A 17,604-nucleotide genomic window follows, 5' to 3' on the forward strand; every position below is an offset into this window, starting at 1 on the left:
CTACTAGGGACATACATAGACAGTATTTGAAGGACCTATTTTCTTCCCAATTTGGAGAGTCCAATCATTTTTCCCCCTCATCCCAGCAATTCCCCACACAGCTCAGGAGAATTGAAGGTTCAGTGGGGTTCCACCAATCCCATGACCATGCCAGCTTCCTCTTTTACACCCAGGAACTCGAAAGCAGATGTTAGCGACCTCTGGAGGGCAAAGGCCAGCCCTGCAGGTGTCTGCTCTGAGCTCACTGGGCGCCTGGCCAGCAGGGTTCGCTGTAGAGCGATGAGGAGAAAGCGTCCCTGCCGGTTTTGCCTCTCTAACCCACGGGAGAGCCAGAGCCAATGTGACGTTCCCTTCGGAAATCTCCATTAAAGACTGCTACCTTGCACAGCCAGGACGTGAACCTGCACTGTATGACTCACCCTGCATCCCACACAACTGCACTGTTACCAGGTGAGCCACTCAGGGGACATAGAGTATTGCAATATTGGTCATCTTTGTAACCACTCAGAAAAGCCAGCATGAGAAGCTTTTATTTTATGAATTACTACGACATTTCTGTGTAAGACTAAATGTGTTCAACAGTGATGTGTATGGAATAGATTATAGAATATAAAAAACAAAACAAAATCTCCTTACACTGCACTTTTACTACAGCACTACCACCAAGACTAACTATATCTATATTTGACACTCATATTTTTGACAATGGTTTAAACAAAATTCTCTAAACTATTAACATCCTAGTCCTCTATCTTTAACATGGTGTTGACTATACAGTGCTTTATCAAGCTTCACCATGTTTTCACTATACTTTGCTCTGCATGTGTCGTAGTATACTGCAGTAAACTTGTATAAGGGCTGGTATCATTCTGCAATCTCAAAAAACAACTTTTTTTTTTTCAGGCCTGCTAATAATGTTAGAGCATTGCTTTTCTCATTAGATTCCAACATCCATTGAAATGTGAGAGACTGATGTATTCTAGAATAGAATTTTGTTAAGTGTATATATATATATATATATATATATATATATATATATATATATATAAAATCTAGATTTGAAGACTCCCTATAAAGCTTTGAAAGGTGTATTTACAGCATGTTTTCTGGTTTTGGAGTGCTTATGATATGTTTTTACATAGAAAATGAAACTGGTTTTCACCCCTGTAGTTCAGATACACATTGTGGACTAACATATTTTATCAGTCTCTTTCCTTGGATTTGTATATTTGTAAACTACTGCACTACCAACTTTTAGGCTCAAAATGCCAATGCTAATTTACCAGGAGGTCCTACTGAGAATACACTATCAATATATATATATATACCATTTCTTATTAACTGTTGATGTATGCATTACATTTAATTAGTGGTTTTAATCTTGACATTTATTGACTGATTAATCATCCGATCTACAATCTATTAATCGATTAATCACACTTGTTTGCTCATGACATGAAACTGTATTAAAAGACAATTACAAGTAATCCCTTTTAGTGACCTGACATTCTTTTAGCTGTACTGCCTGCCTGTGTTTCCTTCAGCTAAATGCCATGTCTAAAAGAAAAAGATTAAACATACAAAAAGAATGTATATATTAACAAAAAGAGTGTATATATATATATATATATATTACTGTAAATTACCAGTTGCACAACAACCTTCAATACTCTATTTAACAGATCCATTTTTCTACACACTGTAAGCTTTCATGTTTCAGGCTAACAAAGGTAACTTACTGAGTGCTATTTTATTTAGGTTAGCTGAAGAATTGATTGCATGCTATATACAGTAACTGTTCATGTTCTGCTACCGTTTGAAAGAAATATGATGGATAAAAAGAAAACCCAGCTTACTTGCAACTAAGACGATACGATAAACTTGTAGCACTGCTGTGAAAGGAAAGCACGGATGATAAAATGCTGCAAGTTGCAGTCTTTCTCTCTTCATTCTGACACACCTTCCAGTTGCCCTTTTGCCCTGGTCTTTAGAAGTACCCTTCGCCATTTTTCAAGATGTATTTTTTCCCCACACTGTTTTTTGATACCGCACTCAGGTGGACCAGATTAATCATCCCATTTTTTTCTAATCCATCAAAGCCCTACATTTTAATTATTTTAATAACGCATCAAAATCATATCTTGTCTTGATGGAATAGAGAATTTAGCTGCACTAATCTATTCATGTTTGAAGAACAATCAATGCCAATATTCAGTCTGTTGTAATAAGTACATTTTCAGTACTTTTTCAAATCTAAACCCCATACAATTATAATTAAAAAATATTCTTTATATACAAGTATATACGGAAACTCAAATTGCTTAAAAAATATGATTTTTTTTGTAAAATGGATCAAACAAATAAACACAAATGAATCGCCCTTGATACTGCTTTGAAATACCATACGTGATGTGATTGACCTTCTTGGTCAATCACATCACAAAATCTTCACTTACTCACAAAGTGTGTTATTTTACTCGTGAAATGAATAAAAAAATATTATTGAATGCTTATTATCCAGTCAGATTGTTGGATTATATCCACATATCTTTTTACATGCAGCCCCTCCAGAATTTTAGTGTCATAAAACAGTGGAATTTTAGTGGAATCAAAAGCTGGCTCCAATATGCATTAAAAGCACTGCACACATACACGTATCATATATTCTGTTTCCTCCACAGATAGAAGATAACCCTGGTCTGAAACTCGGATTATTACACTCAGCTGCAGGGTATTAAACATGTATGACACTGCCTTTGTCTGTTCAGTCAAAACCTTTTGAGAACATCCAAAGCAATACAGTTGTTCTAAGGCAGAACTTTGTGTATAATAATATTCAGAAACAGAAGCTTATTTACACAGTTCAGGACTACGGGGAGATGTCTTTCCCATCTTCTTCCGCTATATTAAGAAAAGTTGGTATCAAAATGTACAGAGTTCACCGATGGGAAGGAAGCTGTTTCTTCAGAATTCGGGGTTTCTTCTTTTTTGGCTTCCCCGACCGACTCCTGAGACGGGTTGTTGCTGGCTGTCCTGAAGCTGGCGTCGCTCCCTGCCTCGCTGTTCTGAAGAGGAAGCAAGGCCTTGTGTCTCATCAGACTGTCGTCACTGTTTTTGGCTTCCAGAGAGTTCTTCCTCCTCATGTTCTTGCAGGGCACAGAGTTCTTCCTGGACTCCTCGAAGCTGAGGGAGAGGGTGACAGTCCCGCTGCTGAAGCTGACCTTCTGCTTGCAGCCTTTCTGCCGCGCTGTGGGGGAGGAAGGCTCTTCGGCATTGCTCTTGCAGCTCATGGAGGATGAGGGTGTGGAGACGGAGGAGCCGATGCTATTGGACCTCTTCCGCGACACCGTATTCCTCCGCAGAGTGGCCCTGGCTGCCACTTTGAAGGCGTGAGCGGCTGTGCTGCACCGCACCTCCTCGATCGTGTTCCTCGAAGGCTTGAACAGGATGATGTAGATCTTGTTGAAGAAGATGCAGGCCAGCAGCCCGAAGCTGGAGGCAAGGATGGCGATAATCTCCACGGCCGACACAAACTTGCCGTAGGTGCTGACGTAGGCAGGGATGAAGGAGATCCAGACGATGAAGAAGATGAGCATGCTGAAAGTGATGAACTTGGCCTCGTTGAAGTTCTCGGGGAGTTTGCGGGACTTGAAGGCGAAGAAAAAACAGACAGCTGCCAGGAGGCAGGTGTAGCCTATCAGGAAGCCAAGAGCCATCAGGGAGCCCTCGTTACAGGTGATAAAAATGATCTCATCCTCCAGCTCACTGTTCCAGTAGCTCGATGGGGGTGCATTGTAAAGCCAAATCACGCAGGTCATGATCTGCACAAACGTGCAAAGAAAAACCAGGAGGAACTGGAGATTCAGACCCCACCATTTCCGGTGAAGGCTGGTGGGTATTTTCGCCTCGAAGACCAGCAAGACTCGGTTGGTCTTCACCAGGATGCAGGAGATGCAGAACACAAAGCTGACCCCGAAGGCCGGTTGGCGAAGCCTGCAGGTCCAGTCTTTGGGCTCGCCGATGAAGATCAGGGAGCTGGAGAAGCAGCAGATGAGTGAGAACAGGAGGAGGTAGGAGAGCTCCCTGTTGGTGGCCTTCACAATGGGAGTGTTACGGAATTTCACAAAAACTCCCAATACAAAGGAGGTCAGAAAAATCCCCAGTGCGGCAAACAGGGTCAACGCTATTCCAAAGGGTTCGGTCCAGGAAAGATACTCGATCTGCTTGAGAATGCAGGATGTGTGGTTTTCATTGGACCAGGAGTCAGGAGGGCACTTAAAGCACTCGCTTGCATCTTTTAAAGAAAAAAAAAAAATACAGGGTAGTGAAACAAGCTTTCTGCTGGCCATGCGTGTGATTAAAATACTGTAGGGATGAGAAATCTCATTGGTTTTATTTACTTTTGAGCTGCAGTTTGTACACCTTCTTAACCAGTCAAAAGGTCAGACAGTGCACATTCTTTTTTCCTCATGTACTGGTCTGAGTGATGCCTGCAGTGTTATTAATAGACAGGTAGAACAGGCTGATAATTAGAGGTGATTACAGAATTGCTAGCTTTTCGACCTCTCTTTAACTAAGTCCATACACTCATTGACCACTTTAGCCTTTCTATCACAAAGTCTTTCTACTTACTCTGGGAGCAGCAGTGTTTTTTTTTATGAAATGATTGATTTCGAGAACGTAAAGATATTAGTGTCTCACCTGTTTCATCACTGTACTCCCCTTCAGGACACTCCACACACTCAAAGCAGCAGGTAGGCTCCCCCTCGATGATCCCTTTTCTGGTGCCTGGCTCACAGTCCATACTGCAGTTTGAAAACGGCACCTACATTAAGAAGATAGAGATTCCGTAGCCCTGTAAAATGTGGCCTTTAGGTTGGCAATTAAGCAGTGTAACAATGGTTTAGTTTTGATTTGGTCTCCACACACAAGCATGATGTAACTATGTTTATGGTTTAATTAAAGCTAAGTGTTAAAGCGTTAATCATTATTTTCCATACAGTATAATATTCATACTGTGTATTAAAAAAAAACAACACTGTTACATAATTGAGAGAGCAACGTTGGCTTCATATGAAGTAGCTATACTAGTATCAATGTGAATGATATAGTAGAGGCACGATAGATTGCTGTGTATACATATATGGCGCCCTCTAGTGTCTGAAGTGCAGTTGCACTGGGAGTTGTTTGCTGCTGCTGTGAATTATGCTGCTACAGAATCCTAAGAAAAAAGCCACACCACAGCGCACTCACTTCTCTGACAAATCCGTTCCATAGTACTTTTCTTTCATCAACAAAGAGTCTCTCCCCTTTTTTAGCATTCATGTTGTAGAGGCCAACCTCTTCGAACACAACTGAGCCGTCTTCTAGCGAGCGGTGCCAGTTGATAATGGTGTAGTTCCCGAGCAGGTCCCCACTCTCGTCGAAGTCCACCTGCTCTCCCATGCTATTTGTGAAGTTTAAGTGCCTCAGTTGTTTTAGGACCTAGAAATACACTTTAGAATGTCAAGTGGCACAAGACAAAAATAAATTGCTACATTCTTTCACAAACTCACACGGCTGCTCAATGGATTGAGACATAATTTAACATCATGCAATCAAAACTACAAAATGATATCGCAAAAGTCTACCAGTAGCCACGACAGCTGTACAGTATTTCATGTTAGGTTTCGAAATGTCACATTTTTTAATTTGTGCCTGTTTTTTTTCCATTAAGTATATGGAAACTACAAAGCGGTAAGTAATTAAGTAGCTAACGTAACATTATTCAGCAGCTTTCATTCCACTTTATAGGGAGATGCAAAACCTTTGGCCGTACTTATAGTGAAAATGAGGCAGCTAATACAAGCCATTAGCTTACTTATTGTATAACTGAGCAGCATGAGTGAATAGTGGGGAAGACAATCGTCACTCCTGCCTTACCTGCCACGCTTCAACTTTCTTAATGTCTGCGCATGAGCCATTAGTAAAGAGGCCTTTCCCAGGGGTGCAGGTGAGGATGTCCTGCAAGGCATGGGCAATGGAGTACACAGCCACATACACGTTGTAGGAGATCCGCAGGTGAGTGAAGTCCAAGTAGGGGGTCTCCACACTGGTGATGTTTTCCTCTCCTGTGCAAAGGGGCCTGACGTTCACACTTTTGTTTCCACTCTGAGATGGTTCCATATGACGTCTGGTCAAAGGCCCTGTGGTTTTGGAGTCAGAACTGCCGCCCAGAGAGCAATCGAAGGTTTCTTCCCAAAACTCCCTGACGAACCCATTGTGTGAAGATTTTGTGGGCTGCACTTGTTGCAAAAACTGCTGGAAGCCGGGTATTTGTCCAGCCCTGAGGGCGAACCCGATGGTGCCGCCGACCACGTGGAAAAACTCTGGCAGGGCGATGAGAGAAGAGCTGGCCCACGCCTCACTCGCCAGCCAGATCCGGTCAGTGATGTTCCGCCGGACAATCTCCTTGATCAGAGGCTCCAGATCTGGGCCGCTCGAGAACACAGCGATGACCTTCGCTGAGGAGTTCTGGATGCGGTCAGCGACCCCCTGGATGTGCTCCTCGTCAGAATACTGCGTGATGAGCTCGCCAAAGTCAATGCAGATATCTCGATCGCTAACCTCTTGTTCAAACTTCTCAATTCCCGGTCGGCCGTAGTCATCGTCTGCAGCAATCGTTATCACCCAGTTCCAGTGGAAGTAGTCTATGATGTCAGCCATGGCCGTTGCCTGGTGCTCATCAGTAGGAATGGTCCGCAGAAAAGACTTATACTGGTTCTTGTTGCTCAGAAGTCTACTGGAGGACGCATAGCTAACCTTTATAGGGGGCAAAACAGAAACTGTTATAACATTTAGGTTAAAATAACTGCCTCAGATCTGGCAATGTTTTGATTCTTGTCTCTTCAACTAAATTGAAATACGTTTAAATATATTCCTAAATAATTGCATTTGCATTTTTTTTTGTATCTCATACCTTCCCTTGTACACCATGGTTACTCCTAAACCTACAAAGGATCCATCCCCAATCCAATAAAAAGTAAGTGAAAACTTGTGTTAGGTCTGTTTAAATAGCACATGGGCATTCATTATTACTCAATAAAATGTATCAGCTTTTGGGTTTATACTGCTATGTTTTGAGATCCATATATGATACCATTTTCATATATATATTACATAATGTTGATATAGTTACCAATGCCAGTAGTGTTACCAGTAATATTGGATTCGAAGGCCCTTTTTCAAAACTGTGCCAGTGGCGAGTGGCAGATTAAATGAACCTTGTCACTGTATGACATCTACTCAAACTCATGTCCGTACAGTCTATAAAGTTTGTAATTGAAAAATAACAGCTTATGTTCTAACTTAACCACGTTTCAGACATTGCCATAGTAACAGGCAGTCCAGGCCTGAACAAATGTCATCCACAGCACAAGAACAGAAAAAGGGGAACACGGGGGATCCACGACTATATTATTTTATCGTTCTCATAAAATTTAAATAAAATGCTGGAAAATTTGAGAAACTTCTCCACAGACATCAGCGTACTTACCTGCGGGATGTAGAACAGTCCCAGCAGGTTGGCTACTGCGGTTGAAATTCCAGACCCTGTGGCTCCCACCACAGCTATGGTGGAGGGGATGTGCTCTGAGCAGTTACAGAACTCATCCAGGTTCAGGGAGTCGATTTTGTTTTGAGCCACGAAGCTCAAGGTGGCCTCCAGGGCTTTGGACACAGTGTTGCAGGTGTCGAATATCCTGTAGCCCAGGGTGATGTTTGGGAGAAGGGTGCTGCTGTTGTTTATTTCTTCAATAGCAAATATCATAGCTTGCAACCAGCGGAATCCTCGAAAGTTATACCTGTCGAACACACACATAATGCATTAACGGAGCAGTTTTAGGTTGAGCTCTAACTTCTTTTAAGCAAAGCAAAAGCTAGAGTTCAAAGTGTATTGCTTTGCTGGTACAGACACTGCTCATTGTGTTGGGTTCGTATCTGTTTACATTAACAGTTTGCTACACAAAAGAGAACGTTTCAGTGTATTACCAGGTTTCTTTTTGGTACTATGCTGTATCCTGTAATTGTTTAAAGTTATTGATGAGCTGTACAAATCACCCATACAGGACTGTAATTCAAATATTGCGTTGTCTGTTTAGTAGAGATTTCAATCCTTGATCAGTTGCAGTATAGTTTGTTTGTAGCATGCATTATTTGAAGTTGTTTTGGATTTTAAACTGTTAGTGCTCTGAATTTAAAGTCTGTTTACATGTACTGTACATTTGTGACTATGCTGTAAGGATGAAATGTATTTCTGCTTAATTGTTATTATTGTTTTGCACCTAACTGTGGTTAAGCTCAGTTTTGAGGGAAACAGTTTTTGAAGGGTGACATTTGGTCGTGGTTTGACTAATAAATAGGCTTTGCATTGCTCATACATGTCAGTTTTTGTCTAGTCATAATACTCCACATTTCTGTCTTAAGACACCAAACCAAACTCAACAACTGAAACTGTTTGAGCTGTAAACTGAGTTGTAAACTATTCTTCCGATGTAAGGATTTTGCTATGTGTATACACTGAAACACACAGTGAACCTCCCTTCTCAGTACAACATTCATTACATATATTTGATCTTCAACTGGTACTTTATTCTAAAATGTGCATACTTTACTTGGAATGTAACCATATTCAATGTGCATAGAAATGTATTGCTAGTTCATCCCCCAACTTAACTCAAGAATAAAACATTAGTATAAAAAACATGCTTCCCAATTACTACAGTATATGTCTTGTTAAATACAAATTCAAGTTTCTCAATCAGAAATCTCCTTTCACTTACTTTGTAGATACAATATTAAATACTGTATGAACATTACACATGCATCTGGTGCTTACACAGCTGAGGAGTCGCAACGTAAACAGTAAAGCTTTTATATTTGGATTGTATTATAGCTTCTTCCAATTACCGGTATATGGGGGGTTTGAAAATCAGATGGATGTTTGCTTTCATTAGTCAACACAGAATGCATTTGTCTTTGGCTAACCTCCTGATGCCTGGACCTTTAAGGCAGTGGTATTACTGTGGTCAGTGTAGATATAGTATGAGTCATTGATGTTGGTGTTAATTTAGCTAGAAATTGTAGTGTATTTATATAAAAACTTTGTTTATTCATATTTATAGGATGAGCTTTCACAGCTGTCACGGACGCTAAAGTTTTGGAGTGCAGTTTTGGGTGCGGTAAGGGGACATGCTTGTTTATTCATGTTACAAACCATTGTGGGACAGGATTTTCAACCACGGCCTGAAATCAACATGCTCCCAAAGGATAAAGAAAAACAATTATTCATATGGGTCAGTACCAGGCCACTTTTCCCAAAATGTCTGGTTATGTTTTCACATACCAAAAACTATGTTCTGGAAAGTGGATTTGGTAAAAGTGAATCTCTGCATAAAATATTTTATAATAGCAAATACAGGTTAAGCCTTCTTTGTGATAGTGTTCTAGTAAAGCTCCATAACTAGATATCTAGTTTAAAAATCTGGCTTTGAATGCTGATTTGGTCCATTTCTTACCCATAAAAGTACTTCTCCAGCTTCACTGCATTCTATCTTGCTCCTAACTCTCTTCATGAGACACCTGAGTGTGGTCAATTATATGCAGACCAACACTAGACTTCATTTCCATAGGACCATTAAGAGATTTTTACACCTAATCACCTGAAGGTGGCGCCAACACCAAAACCCTAACAAATAGAACATACCAGTCGGCCAAAGACGCTGATCAAGACTTCTAGACCAAATGTTTTTCAGAGTTTCCTAGTTGCTTTTAGTATCACTGTTTTTGGTTTAATTAGTGATAAATTGTATGAGCTGTTTGTGTTATTGTTGAAAGCTTGTATTTAAAGAGTATTCTGAGCAGAAAGGGCAGCTTTGTACCTATTTCACTGGTTCCTGAGAAGGAGTGAATCACATGCTAGTGCTGTGTAGGTACAAAAGCACACCCATGAACTTTAGGCACGGGATTGGTTAATTAATACAGTTTGGCTGTATCCATTTTGAGGAAAGTCACTTAATGAAGGTTACATCTAAGGAAACCATTATGGAACGATTGTGTCTTTGCAAAGTATTTGTTGTCTCATAGCTGTGAATTGAGCTTTTAATAAAACTTTCCCAGCTTACAAAGTGGGAAAGTGGCCATGCTTGTGTGTTTTGATTTTGAATTTGTATCACAGCTGATCCACTGGGATCACTAGGAGCTACTTGAGCTGTAATCTGAGTTTTTTTTTAATTTATTTATCGTTACAATTAGTTTCTTGCTAGTTTTATACTTATTGTGTTTTATTCCTCTCCTTTCCACATTACAGGGGCCTGCCCTGTGTCAGCTGTATGCAGTTTAGTTGGAAAATAGTCCTTACAAAGGAGTGTTTCCCCCTGTTGTTCTCTTTGTGGGGAGTAGGGATATTGCTTACATCTTCAGGTAATAAATCTGAGACCAGTATGTGGGGTTGAGAAAGTAGGGCTTAAAGAACTTGTTATTTAGTTCATTTTTGTTGAAATTCTTGCCTATTTTTAATATACTTCACTGTCTGTGTCTTAATGATTATGCTTAAAAGCTTGTCATTTTCCATAAATAAGAAATATATCTGCCTATTCGGCTCCAAGTTGGTTGAGTATGGTGAGCTTTTTGTTGTTGTTGTTAAAATTATGTAATACCTTGCTCCCTTCAATACTTCTTGTATGTATAAACTTGTTTAATAAAAAATGTAATTACAAAAAAAAGACACAAATAGATGAGCATAAAAGACTGAGACAACCCTCATCTCAGGCTGCCAAGTGTCTCAACTACCTGAGACGTATTGTAGGGGTGTTGCTGTGCTTATAAAATAGCCAATAAAATATAAAATAATATAGTAGGTATTCAGAATGGCATTTTCTTGGTGAAACTGAAATTTAAATAAAGACTTAATGTTTTTTCCCTTTAAAAAAAGATGTAATACCAACATCCCTTCTTTTATGATACATGAATTTGTCAGAATAACGAGCATGATTGGGAAAGCCCTGGTGATGACCATGTGAATCATGGAGTATGGTCATTCGCTATGAGCATGATTGGGAAAGCCCTGGTGATGACCATGTGAATCATGGAGTATGGTCATTCGCTATGAGCATGATTGGGAAAGCCCTGCTGACGACCATGTGAATCATGCAGTATGGTCATTCGCTATGAGCATGATTGGGAAAGCCCTGGTGATGACCATGTGAATCATGCAGTATGGTCATTCGCTATGCTTATAGAAAAATGGTTACCTCACACACTCTGTAGATTCTGGCCTTGATGCTAAATCCTGATCTTTTGCCGTCACTCCAAAATGAATAGGAAAAAGTCCTCCTAGTATGATGTCTCCTTTCTTCTGTGCTCTCTGGTTTGGACCGTATTCGGAGATGACGCAAGTTAATCCCAACAGGACCAGATTGTACACATGAAACCTCATTGTATTTCAGTCCAGGAGCTTCTAGAATCTCAGGAAACAGAACATGTACAGCTCAGGGAACCTTTGTCAAGTTCTGCTGACTTTCTTGACCATACTGTTTGTGAAGACGACCAAAGAAAACAAAGCTTGAGGCTCGCTGCCATTTACCGTCCTGAAACGAAACGCCTTTTGATTTTTCTCTCCTGAATCACGTTGGATATTTGTCACGTGGAGACCATCTCTTTTCTGTTTCCCTGAACATGTAAAAACAAACAAAAATTTACAAAAAATATACATTTATTAAAGCACCAGAGACATATAATGTAACATGAACAACCTGAAACTGTAACCTGTCTAATATTGATGCTATATCAGGTCAGCCCAGGGCACGGTAGAAAGAGGTCATTGGTAAGAAACTCAATTGTCTCAGCGCAGGTTAGGGAATATCACCATAATACATGTGCATACAATATTGTATAATAGCAATAAAGCTTTACTGGGAGTCGTATATTTTCTTAGATAATTAAACATGCAAGTGGACAATGTTTTATCATATATATATATACACAATAGCTGAAGTACCCAGTGTTGCCCTGGGAAATGCAATATTTCAATATTTCATGCACGACAAATTGGGGAACGGTAGCCTTATGGTTTCCTATAAGTTACCGATCTTGGATGTCACACAATGCGCTTGGACCCCTTTCCATTTTTTAAACTTTTGTTCTTTTTATTTATTTTTTGGTTTTGTGGGTTTCTTTAATTTGAGATACATGGCTACTGTAGTGATGCAGCAATGGGGTTACTAAATAAAGTACCTTGGAGGTTGAAATTTTGGATCCAAACATAGCGTCAAAACTCAATGCGTTTTACTGCAAGTTTCAAGTCTTGGTTTAATCATACTAATGCTTATATTTCAACAAAACAATCTATTTTCAAGGGCAGCTGGGTTTAACTATCTTGCTCTCTGATTACAAACTGTAAAATGCACTTCGGGTTTGGTTCTTCATAAAAACACATACCAAGGTCAAATCAGAGACTACACCTTCAAAGACTGCAAGACCTGTGACAAAGCTACATACAGTTATTGTCCACTAAGATCCCTACAAGGTCCCGTCCCACTGTAGTGACCATGTGATGTCTGTAATGAGGTCCTTTCACACTGAAGGTGACAAGAGGGTGGTCACACTTGAGCGACCCCACACATCTCACCTTCCTGCCAATTCCACAGCAAACCTGCGCAATCACCATGGAGATGGTGTGACTTGTGCAGGCGCCATGCCTCATTTAGCTGCAGTAATGGGCTAATTGCACTGGAAAAATGCAGCGGCAGGACCGTGATAAAATGAACAGAGCACTGCTCTTTTAGCAGTAGGAAAAAGATTGAGCACAGATTGTATAGAGGAACACATTTTACAGACACCTACAAACATATTGTATACACATTGGTGCACAAGGATATTTAATACATAACTAATGATTTGTATCCTTTGGTGCTAATTTAATTTATAATTTGTAAGAGTAAGAGTGCGCTATTTTTACAGCAGTCTCCATAGCAGTGTGACAGCATGTTTTTTGTTCCATTAGATGTAAGGTGAGAACATTTACTGCAACTGAGCAATGCGATTGCTTAGAATGGATGCAAAAGGGTTTCTAATAAGAGACAAAGCAATATTTACTGTTTTTAAATTCTTCAGTGGACTCCTGGTATGCACGCAACTAGTGTTTGATAGCTGTGTGATGGGGCCCAAATAAACACATTCATTGTTGAACAAGACCAGTGACACAGAAACCCCAAATTCATCGGAGGTGGAGTCGGCAGTTATTAACGAGGTTCCAATGGCACCAGAGTTTCTCGTGGCTTAGCACGTGGTATGGAGTGGGCAGAGATGCAGTCACATTGCTATAATGTATAACAGCAATAATACCCACCGCAAGGCCCTTTCAGCTCAAGCTCATTACTGGCAAAAACACGTCATCACTATTAGTTTTCCTTCTAAGCAGTATTCATTTACAAACAAGGCATCAGGTGTGTTGATCGTTTCTGTCTATTTTGTGATGGGAAGCCAAAAACAAGCCAGACTGAAGATACTCTTACTAACTAAACCAGCTGTTAGTCTGTGGTAGCATTTTGTGTTTTCTTAAAGTCGAGTTTAACATGAAGGAGATCATGCAAACCAGTGCTGCCATTTTAAATACTCTGAATTACAAACACTAAATAATAAAACATTCTTGTTATCCTCTGTTGGGCTGACCTGAAGATAGCAATGCCTGTTTTTGCCATCAAAGGGTAGAACAGTAGGGCTCAGAGGCAAAATTGACCACCCCATTTTAATTACTTATAGTTTAACATTTTTGGGGGTTTATAACATCAAAAATCAGTGCACATCATTTTATTACTAACAATTATCTGAGTGACCACTTGAAGCTGGTGAAGTTAACGTGCCGCTATCCGACAGTACCCGTAATGCAGTAAAACAAATTCATTGAAATAAATGTATCTGCCAAAGGAAAATTGATTTTTTGGTATAATTCACAATTTATTTCTGCCAAATTTTGGGTGAAAATCTGTAAAAAATAAAATTAAAATAAATTTAAAAAAAGACTTGTAAACTTTTCTGTAATAACTGTATAAACTGGATCATATAAGCATGTAATAAGAATACAAAATGTGACGACAATGGACTTGGGATTTTACTTTATACTTGATGGACAGTTACAAAATAAGAGCTTTAATCAGTAATTAAACCACAGCTAATGCTTGTCACAGATGTACAGCTATGGCATAACGTTTTGCATCACCCTGTATAATTAACACATTTTGATTCAGAAAGTCACATGAATCCTGCTGAATAATGTTCTTATGAACTTATTGAATTACATACCGCTTTGTAGTTTTCCATATACTTAATGAAAAAACTGACAAAAATTCTAGCATGAAAATACTGTACTACTATTATGGTTTCCGGTAGACTTTTGTGATATAATTTTGTATTTTTTTTTTATATTACATGATGTTAAATAAAAGATCTACGTTATGTTCATATAGATATATTTTTTTATTATGGTTCAATCCTAAAATTCTAGGTGATGCAAAACTTTTGGCCACAGCTGTAGTATTTTTCTTGAATAATATTATTATTAATCAAGCGACATATGAAATACATTTTAGTCTAAACTAAAATACTATTATCATATAATTATGAATTGAGATGATTTTGGTGTAAATTGTTTTCACCTACAGTCAATTTTGTATTCTCTTAAAAAAATGCAAATGTAAGGCAATGCTTCTGTGTATATATATAGTGTATAAGATGAATAATGAAACTAAGTTTCTTGTTCATTGCTTAATGTCATGTTATAATATAAATTTATGCATTTTTAAAATAACCAACTAAATACACTTTTTAGTCCAGTACAAAAAACATAGTCATGTTACAAATACAAAACAAGAAGTAGAAGCTCTTATGATTTTCTGGTGAGATTTGATTAAAACAAACATTTTTCTGGTACAGAGATTTTTGCACGGACCACACATACAGTACCCAGCTTTTATCAAACCAGGAAAAACCTGAACGAGTCAACCTCTTCTTTAATCTCTGTTTAGAGCTTTAAGAAGTATGTTAAAATCCTAAACGCAAATGAGAAAGCCTTTCAAGGTTAAGGAAAGTTTTCAGTTATTATCATAATAAGATCTTACCTTTTAGAAGATGTCCCAGTACATGTGCTTAGATTCTACACATTAATCAAGAAAAGTATTTTGATGTTTTCAGCATCCTAGTAGCTGGAGTATATCAGCAACATTTAATCCATTCCTGCAAAGGGCACTGGAAACATTTCATTTTCAGTAGTGTCAGCTAACGCTTGTCTCTTTCACAGTTTTTCTGTGTAATTTCGCCCACTTTGAGCATTAATTCATTGCACGGTGCCTTTCAGAAAAGGGCATTGCTTTCTAACCTTAGTTACATATTAATCCTGCCTCTTTCTACTGGTTTAGAAGATTACTTTTTTCCCTTTAACCTAGGAGAAGAAGCCTGTGTTTAGCATTGCCCAGCTTTGTAATAACTGGTCACATTGACCGTTAGCTGCAAAAACACAGCAGTCCAAGAAAATGCTGTGTATAAGGGGGTGTCTTCTTGAGCAATGAGCAGCACTAAGGACTCACACAATCCTCTGGATGATGACAGACAGTAACCTCCCACCTCAGTCAACATAATCTGGGTTTTGAATATTTTCATCCAGCTGTGGTCAGTACTGACAGAAAAAATAATTTCTGTACAATGACTTTGGATGGCCTGTGTGAAACGTGTTGCCTCAGCCTAGTCAGTAACTCAAGTGGCACTAATAGAAGCCTCTTTGTGAGGGCAAGCATTTCAGAGTTGAGGCACTTTTTGGTGACAGATTTATTTTCAAGTCGCTGTGTCCCACAGTCATGTCTTACACTGAAATCTCACTCCTTGCTGTCTGTGTTTACTGCTTTCTTCTTCACATGCCACACAAATCATGTGACAACGTTACCTTTCAACTCTGCTTGTCACACCTACTGCACTGTAATATGTAAAGTATCATTTGAATGAAAATGCTCTTTTTTTTAATTGGAAAATTACTTTTCACTCACATTATAGCAATGTATCGATGGAATAAAATATCTATTCAAATGAGAAACACATTTAAAAAGGCATGTGCATGGCTTTGGAACAGTAACTTTTTGCTTCTTGTGTATTTTTTCAACATGAGAAGGAAGGTTCCGTAGTGGTGATGTCATTTTAAAAGGTTTTTCTTTGCTATTTCAATTCCAAATCAGCAGGCTTGTCTCACCTTATGGTAGAGCCAAACAAACTTCACCCATCTTCAGTGTTTTACATTCGTATCAATAGGAAGAAATCCAAGATGCAAGAGGGTAGAGATACCATTAGTGCAAACTGTAGTAATAATAATAATAATAATAATAATAATAATAATAATAATAATAATAATAATAATAATACATAAATACAAAACAAAAACATTACAACAGGAATGCAACACTTCTTTTGTATTATTAAAGATATTTGATACATTTTACATTTTGATTTCATGCAGTGCACATAGCATCAACGTCAGCAATGGCCTCTTGGTATAACTCAGAACTGTACACTTCTGCCAAGTTTACTTCACACACCATTGCCAACAGCATCTCCTTCTGATATCGCTTGATCTCCAACTTGTACCAGGATAGACATCAAAAAATAACAAATCTCCAGTAACATAAATAATCCTGATGATGGGTGCTGTTACACCTAGCTCTCACAGGTAGGGGTCGCCACATACAATCTGAATCAACACACTGATGAAGGCACTAGTACTTCGTTTGTTTTGTTTTTTTTTATTTTTTTTTATTAGTTTTACCTTTAAACCTTTAAAAATACATGATTACGAGGAGCTTCATCTTTAACGTGACAGAATCCTGCAGATTAAACATCATGTTTTGAGAAAGTACCGAGTACTGTAAAAAAAGACATTTAACACTGTCAGCCTGAAAATCCTGATTGTGAGTTTAGGCTCTGATGTGCATGACGGAATTCAACCTAGAACAGGATCCTTAAAGGACCTCCATTTATGCAAAATATTTCCAGGAATGACCGAATTCATCGCTCTTGGAAAATGCCAGAAAGTGTGGTGTGTAACTCAGGGGGCAACAGCAACCAACCATACTGTAATACACATACAAGTCTGAAAACAGTGTTTCACATGGGAAAGTGCTGTACTCTCGTACTGAATGATAAAGCATATAGTGCATTTGTGTTTATTTTTTAATTTGCATGTTTTTAAGATACATGTGGAACTATATTTACCATTAAATGGTAAAACATTCAATTCCTTTCAAGTACAACACCATTTTTTATATATATTTTTTTAATTTATTCAATGTAGGGTATATTTAATATGTATTCAATCAATATTCATTGAAATACACAGACTTTAAAATGACTTTAGCATCATTATATAGGGTATGAAAAAAACATAGATGAATAAATGTAGAACTATACATGCAGTGGGATACATTCGATAAATAAATAAAAACAAATAATAGGCCCCATTCATTAATTCTTGAGTTACTTACACTCTGACCTGCACTAAATTAGGCCAAGTGCTACAAAACGAATAGAGTC

General features: G+C 38.6%; 1 protein-coding gene across 1 annotated transcript; it reads right to left on the reverse strand.

The window, feature by feature from the left end:
- Positions 1-1,075: 1,075 nt before the first annotated feature.
- LOC117972889 (extracellular calcium-sensing receptor-like) lies at positions 1,076-11,692 on the reverse strand. Its single transcript, XM_059031069.1, has 6 exons — positions 11,289-11,692; positions 7,535-7,841; positions 5,923-6,801; positions 5,254-5,484; positions 4,702-4,825; positions 1,076-4,294 (listed from the first exon to the last, which is right to left on the reverse strand). Exons 1-6 carry the CDS (start codon positions 11,471-11,473, stop codon positions 2,907-2,909), a joined length of 3,114 nt encoding a protein of 1,037 aa, XP_058887052.1. The 5' UTR covers positions 11,474-11,692; the 3' UTR covers positions 1,076-2,906.
- Between the last annotated feature and the right edge of the window lie 5,912 nt (positions 11,693-17,604).

The sequence above is a fragment of the Acipenser ruthenus genome, chromosome 9 (genome assembly GCF_902713425.1).
Source record: "Acipenser ruthenus chromosome 9, fAciRut3.2 maternal haplotype, whole genome shotgun sequence".
Lineage (NCBI taxonomy): Eukaryota > Metazoa > Chordata > Actinopteri > Acipenseriformes > Acipenseridae > Acipenser > Acipenser ruthenus.